At 34.7% G+C, this 9,323-nt stretch overlaps 1 protein-coding gene across 1 annotated transcript; it reads left to right on the top strand.

Annotated features, from left to right (window-relative positions):
* The first annotated feature begins 813 nt into the window (after nt 1-813).
* Nucleotides 814-9,114, top strand: LOC122036478 (FKBP12-interacting protein of 37 kDa). Its single transcript, XM_042595805.1, has 15 exons — nt 814-974; nt 1,057-1,126; nt 1,213-1,267; nt 1,338-1,396; nt 1,994-2,061; nt 2,163-2,199; nt 3,217-3,304; nt 3,384-3,448; nt 3,540-3,617; nt 4,073-4,120; nt 5,381-5,434; nt 5,579-5,740; nt 6,091-6,160; nt 6,765-6,820; nt 8,571-9,114. Exons 2-15 carry the CDS (start codon nt 1,100-1,102, stop codon nt 8,763-8,765), a joined length of 1,062 nt encoding a protein of 353 aa, XP_042451739.1. The 5' UTR covers nt 814-974; nt 1,057-1,099; the 3' UTR covers nt 8,766-9,114.
* The last annotated feature ends 209 nt before the right edge of the window (nt 9,115-9,323 follow it).

The raw sequence follows: 9,323 nt of genomic DNA, 5'->3' as shown, positions 1-9,323 counted from the left end.
AACTCGATAAATAACTTAGAATATAACAATAAATTTTAATCATTTGTCATAAATTAAAACACTTGAGTTTGGTTATTAATGCTGGGCACCGACTTTATTTTTTTTAGTTTGGGTTTTTATTACTTCATCTCCCTATCAGACGGGTCAATATGTGACAGGACGGGTCGATCCGTGACGGGCCAACTATTTGATGAGACGGAGCGGGCTGACCTATCAACATGGCGGATTGGGAAATTTCCAACCCAACCAAATCCAAGGCGGGTTGCGGGTTTGACGGATCAACCCGCGGGCCAATCAATTTTTTTTTAAAAAAAATAAAAAATATTTCATATCTACAACGTTTTACTTCAGAAAAATTTAATCAATTAAATGTATCCACAAATATATATTTTAAATATAAATGGACACAAACAAATACTTATGTTGGATGAAAAGTACTATTTTTATTTCAAAATTATAACAAAGAAAGATAATAAAATGACATAAAACTTAGTTTACATATGTTTCTCAACCCGCGGGTCAACCCAAGTCCATCGCGGGCGTACCCGCGTGGGTCGCGGGCCTAGGCGGATTGGTCCACGACGGGCTTGGGTTGATAAAGTTCCAACCCAACCTGCTTAAATTATTTGACGGGACGGGTCAATCCGACGGGTCCAACCCAAATTGACGGCTCTAGTCGCAAAGATGATTTTAAATTAACAATCTTAGTAAAAAAAAAAACTAGTAATAATAATAAAAGGAGGGGTAAATAGGTAAACTGACATCGCTGCGAACTATCGCAGGTGGTTTTGATAACATGTAAGGGGCAAAGTGAAATTTTGCCCATTAACTTCGATCTGGTAGGTTTCCACCGTCGCTCGGTTGGTTGCGTCCCCCTCCGAGTAACCGAGAAGGATCGCGAGAGGTAGAACCCTACGGCCGTCGTCTTCCCTCCTCTCTTTCTACTCAAACGCGATCCGAAGCACACAGGCGAGGTTGTTCGGCATCAGTTTATTATCCTCCTCCAATTTGTATCATTATTTTATCGCTTCCTTGCTCTCTTTCCTCCGGCTGTAGGGGACGGTAGAGGTAGGTAGGTAGGCGAAGGAACTATTCAGTGATGACATCTACTCTAAACCTCGACGATGTGAGCGACTCTTCGCTTAACCTTCCCGGCGTTCTGTCGCGGATTTACATTTTTTTTTTTTTGTTGATATTTTTTTGACAACGCAGGAAGATGATTTTGGAGGAGACGTTCCTGGAAGCCAGAGTAGTACCAAACATTCAGGTATTCCTTTTCCCTCTTTAATCCTTATCCCCCGACCTATTTGGACTCTTGTTACTCGTTGAACTTGCAGATGGTAAGAGAAAGTTTGGAGATCTCGATGAAGAAGAAGAGGATTTATTTGGTCGTAAGGTATTTATGAATACGTTTTCTAAAATACAAGAGGCCGCACATTTTTTGTCTTTCTGGACTCCAGAAAGGTTTTGTTGATCCTGTCTCTTTTAAATTGCTGTAGTTACGTTTTTTTTCCTTGACCAGCAAGATAAAGGTAACTTTTTTTTTTAAATATTTTGAAGACTTACCGCTCAAAGATTCTTGGAAAATTTCCTGCCATATTGTGTTTATCTGGAAATTATCTGAATGAATGCATATAACATATTACAACCCATAGCATATTATGATACATCTCAGTTAATTCTGATTCTTGGATAACCTGTAAATACTTTATTATTGCATTTGCAAACTTCTTATTACACCTACTGAATGAAGCATTTGTTTATCTGGCACTCCAGTGATACAGATATTGTGATGTTTACTTTTGCATTTGAAGTCACTAAGCATAGATTACCTAAATAATTTCATTATCCTTTTCTATGCTTATTGCATTGTCACTTGCAGTCACTATTTTAGCTTGGAAGCTTATAGTTTGGTTCAAACGCTTTTGACAAACACAAGAAAAAGGTTGTAAAATGCAGATAGGCAGCCTGAATCTATTTGTTTGCAATGCAGGGAAAACCAAAAATAGAAGAAAGTGGACCTGGAATGACCACTGGAATGATTTTGTCTCTGCGTGAAAGGTACATATAAGATGGATGAGGACATTCGATTGTTTTCTTTTGATATTACAATTGTTTTCTTTTGATATTACATCACTCTCTTAGTCAATATTTTTTAATAGTTTGCAGAATTGTAAAGATAATCTTGCATCATCCCAGGTATGTGATAGTAGATTTCTTTAGTTGCTTTAATGTAACATTCTGTTGCTGATAATTATGGCGTTCCATTTTGTTATCAATATTGTTCATACTGTCTATGCCTAATGTGTTTTTGATGGATTGTTCTGATTCTCAAACATCACTTTTCAGTTTTATGTCTATTTTGTGATAGAGTCTATTAGCTGCACAATGAATATTTTGTATGGTGAGATTGAGTTTATCCAAATTGATTTATTTATAGCATACAATATCTTTATATTTAGTAAAAAATTAACAATTTTGGAAGCATAATAGTTAAACCCTGAAAGTGCAGAGGGATATTAAGACTCCTTCAGTATTTGTGTCTTTGAGTGTTGGACGTATATGAAACTTGGATTTTAAAAAAAAATCTTCATATGCGAAGAACTTATTTGGCTATAATAAATTCAAATGAGGGCAAATCATCTACATGTATTTAAAGAAGACTAGATGCCATAGACAAGACAAGTTTAGTAGCAGTGCAAAATTTAGAAGAAGGCCTAAGATAATTCTAGTAGAAATCATCTAGGTTGCTTGAGAGTTGATCTGTAGTATAAAATTCATGATGCTGAAAGTTAAAACAAGTTTAATTTTGTAGGCCTTTACTTTTACTCCTGGCTGCACCTTTTTTCTTTTTTGGCCTGGGAACAATCACCATTTTGCTTCTATTTTAATAAGGCAGCATTGTTGTTTATGTTTTATTTCATTTTTTTTGGGTTTTCAAATTGAATATAGTCAGTGCTTCTCCAGCACAATGATGATGTATGGAATTTTGGAATTTCATATTTGTTAGCTCATAAGTTCACTTTTTCAGATAGATTCCTATTCAATGGTTGATAGATAACATTTCTTCTTTGATAATCCGTTTTTGTAGATTAGTAATGCATTTTTATGCACTTAAAAATTTTAACACCAGAAGTTTCTGTATTGTTTGACATACATAATGAAAAACTGTATCTTGATAATATTTTCTGGGAACAATTTATCCATGTGTTTCAGCAAGAGTTAGAAGTTGCTAAATCAGAGATTCAAAAATGGCATTCTGCCTTTCAGTATCGACCAGCCACTCCAACTGGAATGTCTCCAGGTTTTTTTACTTTTCTAAATACAGCTTTCTTTCATTTTGTCGGAATGTTTCTCTTCACTTACTGGTTCTGTTGATATAGAACCTGGATTGGTGTTAACTTATCTCCAGAACTTAAAGTCTTCTGAAGAATCCTTAAAGGAACAGGTTGGTTGGATTCTATATTTCTTGATGCATAACCTCATTGCATAGCCAAGTCTTGAGTGTCAGTGCAATCCATCGAATTTGTTACTTTCAGCTAGAGAAAGCTAAGAAAAGAGAGGCTGCGTTTATTGTCACTTTTGCAAAAAGAGAGCAGGAAATTGCTGATCTCAAGGTAAACTACCTTCCAGTATCTTTCTTACCTTTAGTCATATGCTGCATTATTTTTTCTAATTCCCTCATCATACTGACATACACAAGTCAATGAAGCTTTATAGTACTTATTTTTAGTGTATTTTGGAGTATGATTTTCCGTTACTATATCTCCCCTTTTAAAGAAAGACAGGAACAGGATAATTACTAATCAACTTGTCACTGGTCACTGGAATAGTGATAACATTGCACCCTTGCATTAGTGTTTCTACCAAGATTAGGGCCATATTTTATGGAGTTTCGAAATGTTTTACGAATCAAGAATCAAACCCATCAACAACTTGACACACAATGCATTTAATTATTTCGGGTTCAAAAAATGTTCTGTTTTTAAATGCTGTTTAGTTTTTTGTAAGTTATTTGCACCTAGCCTGGTTATCCGAGATTATTGAGTTTGGTCATTTGGTTATGTTCTAGTCTGCGGTTCGAGACTTGAAGACTCAGCTGAGACCGCCGTCAATGCAGGTATGATTCATGAGCATCTACCTTTTACTATATAAAGTAAGTTGGCTATCAATTTTGGATAATGCGAGTGCTATTGATCTGTCTTTTCCCCCCTAAAAGTTCATCAATTGATAATTGTTCTGCCACTTCATAAGATGCACTGTATTTCCAATAATAATTTTCTAAAGTACCTTGGTCAAGTGTCACTCTGCATCGATCCTTTTTTCTTAATATTAGCAAACATGCAAATAGTTAAAGCTATCACAGACTCAGATTTACATCAAGTAAAATGCCAGGGAATCTTAACATAACTGGTTCATTCAGACAGTGATAAATGGTCGGTTACTATCACAACATTCCCTTAAATTTCATGGTGATGGAAATTTGGACATAATAAAGTTTTAGCTTTTTAATCATTTACTTAAATGAACTTTTAGACGATTTGACTAATACGCTTGAAGTTGAACTAGAATATGACATTGGATTCATTTTCCTCTAAAATGTGCTTACATGTTTTGTCTCAGTTGAATCTGTTTGTTTCTGGTATTCTATGCATCTTTTATATACTTGACTGGGAATTTAGTAAACTACGAATTCGGTTGTAGCAAATGTAATCCACTAGGGATTCAGAAATAGTTAATTCTTTTTATATATATGAAAGTCTAATGTTTGTCTAGATTGAACTGGGATGTAGCTATTCTGGAAAAGAATTATTCCAGTCATTTGGCTGTCTGCAAATCCCAATCTTTTGTACCGAAAGGTCTTAGTTCCAGGAACTTTGTCTTTTTGCTCCACTAGGCAATAGATAAGTTATTAGCCAGTTCATGAGATGCAGTTGCTAGCGCTTGTGGTCTCTGAAGGGTATTCTGCCTTTTGCCTGTTTGAATGAGTGGGAAATCAATATGGCAAATTTTATGGAAGTACAATGAAAGGACAAGGGGATATGTGGAGTATGTCTACAAAGACTACATGACTTAGCTATTTCAAGCACCTATGTTTTCTCTATTTTGTCCTTTTTTTTAGTTGGCTGTGAATTTGAGTTATTTGCTTATTTAAATTGGTTTACAAGTACACAATATTTCATTTCCTGCTTATGATAGTTTGAATTTTGACCACTGGCCTATTCCTTTTTATGTTGTATGCATGTCTCCAATGCAGTTTTCTTTCTTAATCTTCTTTTGGAACCATTGGATCTGTTCTGTAGATTAGAAGTTATCAGATAGCTTCCTTGGTAATTGTCTTTTTTTTTTTATTGTTTTGTTTGCTATGTTCTTTTCACAGACAAGGCGATTATTACTTGATCCTGCCATACATGAGGAGTTTACTCGTCTAAAGGTACTTCAGAAGGATAGATGTTAATGGAGTTTTTTTTTTTGTAACTTGCTTCTTTATTTCTTGTAACTGTGCTTAGTGTTACTGTCAGTTTCTTTACAATCTCACTGTTATTGAGAGGTCATAGTCAGTTGCGTTATGTACCAGAATTTGGTTGAAGAGAAAGAGAAAAAAATCAAAGAATTGCAAGACAATCTTGCTGCTGTCAACTTTACTGCTTCCAGTAAGCTTGGAAAAATGTTAATGTCAAAGTGTAGAACATTACAGGAGGAGAATGAGGAGATTGGGGCTATGGCATCTGAAGGCAAAGTAATACCACTTGTCTCTATGTTACATCCCATATTATTTAGGACATTCATTCTGTGTTTAAATGCATTATTTCTTTCTGCATCAGAAGGGCTAAATCAATTGACCTGTGCCGCATCAGATACCATTTGTTTACATTCATGAGATGGGTTTGAGAGTGTCTTAGGTGCTTAAGGTTTTTATTTATTTATTTCTTTCCTTTAAAGATGGATTATTTATATTTAGTATTCACATCACCTTCTGAAGTTCTTCATTCAAATTTTTCAGCATACACAAATCAATATATCGGAGAGTCACCTCTTACATATTTACTATTTTTTTACCTTGCAAACCTTAATTGGCTCTTTTTGTAGATCCATGAATTGGGAATGAAGATCTCAGTACTTAAGTCTCAAAATGCAGAACTAAGAAACCAATTTGAAGGTTTGCACAGCAACTTCTAATTTACCATGCCTCCTGATTATGCATATTACTTGCTATATATATTTTTATATACAATGAATATTCATCTTCCTCACTTCTGTAGTTAAAATGCACTTTTTCTGTGAATTGTTTTATCATATCCCTTTTATAAATCTTTCTTGTCAATCTATTTCTAATACCTCTGTCATCTTTCCAGTTTTAATGAGTAATTATATATACCCTGTGTTAACTTGCCATTTGCTATCTTCATATACCATCTGGAATCAGTCTGGTCCATTTTAGTTTGACACCTTTTGGCGATTCATTTTACTTGATATTTTATGCATTGCCAATGTTCATTTAAACATCACTTTGCAAGGCTTTACATATTTACGACCTGCTATAATTATATAGGATACTCGTTTCTGGTTTTATCCATCCTTCATTGGTAATTTGAATCTCTTGATCTTAACAGCTTTCTGAATTTAGTTCACAATTCTTGTTCCTGCATGCCCAATATTTTTGAATATCATTGTACTGAGCAATTTTCTGCTCATTGCCAAAGTTGTTTTTCCATATATTTATAAAGGCATTCTTGATGTTCATAATTTTTTGTTTCATGCAGCATTATACAAGCACATGGAAGGCCTAACAAATGATGTTGAAAGTTCAAATGAAATGGTAAGCTACAGCATTAACAATAATCAATTCCATTTTGTTGCTTTTAGATTGAAATTGAAATGTCTGGAAACTGGGAGGGCTATATGCGAACAAATATTCTCTCAATATTAGTATATTTCTACAGGAGGTGTAGATTTCAGTAGTCTTTTGTTGAACTACATTATTTTGTTTAATCGTATGCGATATGATAATATTGGAGTACGACTAGAATTCCAAATCTTTGATCAGTTTCTTTTGAACTCCTTAACAAATGCTACCAATCGAGGAGAAGGTTTAGCTGTTACTTTTTGGTGCTAATTTGAGACTCAAATTGAGTTCGTTGGTACAGTGAATGATCTCTATAATTTCCAGTTATGTTTAATCCAAATATGCATCTCTGAATTGGTTATTTGGGAAGTGAAGTTTCCATCTAGCCTTTTGTTTCATGGTGATGCTATTTAAGTAATACTCGTATAACTTATCATCAAATATATTTTGTAATGCCATTTGACGTTTAGATCATGCCGAGGTTCTTTTCTTCACACCAAACCTACCTAGAGGTGATATGACTACAAACTGTGTCCCAACTGTTTGGGTGTGTTACTACTAGGGATATACTGCTAAGTTTGTTTATGCTTCTCATTTGAATATTACTCGAGATCTTTTGTCGGTAAACATAAAAGTCAACCAAATAATTTTTTGCAAAGTTTAAGTTTGGGTTATTAGAAGAATTCTTTACGGAAGGAGAACAAGTTATTTCTTTTAGCATTCTAAGGATCATATAGAGAATGTATTTGGAATTCGATATTATCAGCTAAATGCTTTGTAATAAACTTAGTCACAGGATAATACAATATAGATAGAAGATCTAATAGAAATGATTTATATTTATACTATAGATCAAGAGAAAAAAATATTCTGAGAATTATCATTATGAAATGCTCATGTAACACGGTACTCTTGAATCAACCAAGTAGTTAAAATCTCCAATAGCCCATAGGAAAAAATATAAAAATATTTTTTAAAATTTTTTTATTTCACTTCATTTAAAAATTGTTTTGTCACAGATATTTTGTGTATCTTGTGTGATTATACATTTGTTTGGTTCATATTAGTTGACATTGACATTGTCACATTGACATATAAACCATGTCATACCATTAGATAATGAGCCTTTAATTATCTAAGCCATAACTATGAACGGTTAATACATATGCTTGGGAGTCCTTATAAATTGAATAAACCTTGATCTTACTATGATTGCAATTCTAGAGAGGCAAAAGTACAAGTCTATGGGGTCACTACTGCAACTAGATAACCAGAAACCATCTTTATATGGGATGGTTCAGTGTTTTGGTGTTCCCTTAGTGACTGCCACTTCTGTATTTATTATTATTGCTTCATTGCTGCTTGGTTCTCTACTTTTGGATATAATGTTATGTTTCATAACTAGTATTTAACTTTGTTTGGTGTTGATAACTGAATATGCTACTGATTGAATCCTTTTATCGTGACACTCTAGTTTAGCACGTGGTACGTTGTGACTTGCGTGCTAATTAAAAAACTCTGTAAGCTTAGAGGAGCAAACTATTAGTAGATTGGTTTCAGCATTTTGCGCTACTGATTATGTTTTTCTAGTTCATAGGTCAATTCTCTCGCCTAAATGGATAGTAACATTTGTTTGTATTTGATGGCACAAATTACTTGTATTAGGTAAATCTAGCAAAGGTAATGCTCAAAATCATGTAACTGTATGTGTCGTCTGTGTCAGGTTTATATCTTGCAAGAGAAACTGGAAGCGAAGGATTTGGAACTGAGAAAGTTGAAGGAATCACTTTCCCAGAAAGAAGAAGAAACTGAGGAAAAAGACGCAGATGACAACTGCGATGCCAACACCGAAATCACCGATGCCGAAGCTGACAAAGAAGTAGCCACCGAAATTAATTCTCCTGAAATCGAGGTGTAAGATTTCAAGCACAAGTGTTCTCTTCGTATACGAGAAAGTGTCAGATGACTAGCGAAACAGCAGCTAATATGCCCTCGGAGCGTGATTTTCTCGAGGGCAGTTGATTTATTAATGGCCTTCTAGAGCAATTTTTATGTCTCATCTGCAGCTAAAAGTGCTCTGATAAAGGGTTTCTGCTCAAAGGAACAAATGTTTCAGGTGTTTAACTAATTCTTTAGTAGGGCAATGAGGACTTATCTGTCGATTTCTAAGTTATCATATTGTCAATTGGATCGATGTAGTCCATGTTTGAACGATGAACAGGCATTCCTTTTCTCTTTTATAGCTAGTTATGGGTTGAAGTTGAACATGTCGTAATGAATGTGAAATAGATCAGGCCTGAGTCCGAATTTTTTCGGTTGTGAGCCCCGTCAACGGCAGAAAGGCATTCTCACGGCGGTGGCTAGACTAGCATTGTGCTGGTTGGACTATCGACTCAAGGATGCAAAATGACCTCTCTTTTCCATGACAGTTGATGGCTACCTATGCTATGAAATCCCCTAGTTTCTGCGTTAGTTG

The sequence above is a fragment of the Zingiber officinale genome, unplaced genomic scaffold (genome assembly GCF_018446385.1).
Source record: "Zingiber officinale cultivar Zhangliang unplaced genomic scaffold, Zo_v1.1 ctg167, whole genome shotgun sequence".
Lineage (NCBI taxonomy): Eukaryota > Viridiplantae > Streptophyta > Magnoliopsida > Zingiberales > Zingiberaceae > Zingiber > Zingiber officinale.
The sequence above is the reverse complement of the archived record's forward strand: the minus strand, read 5'-3'. Positions and strand labels throughout refer to the sequence as shown.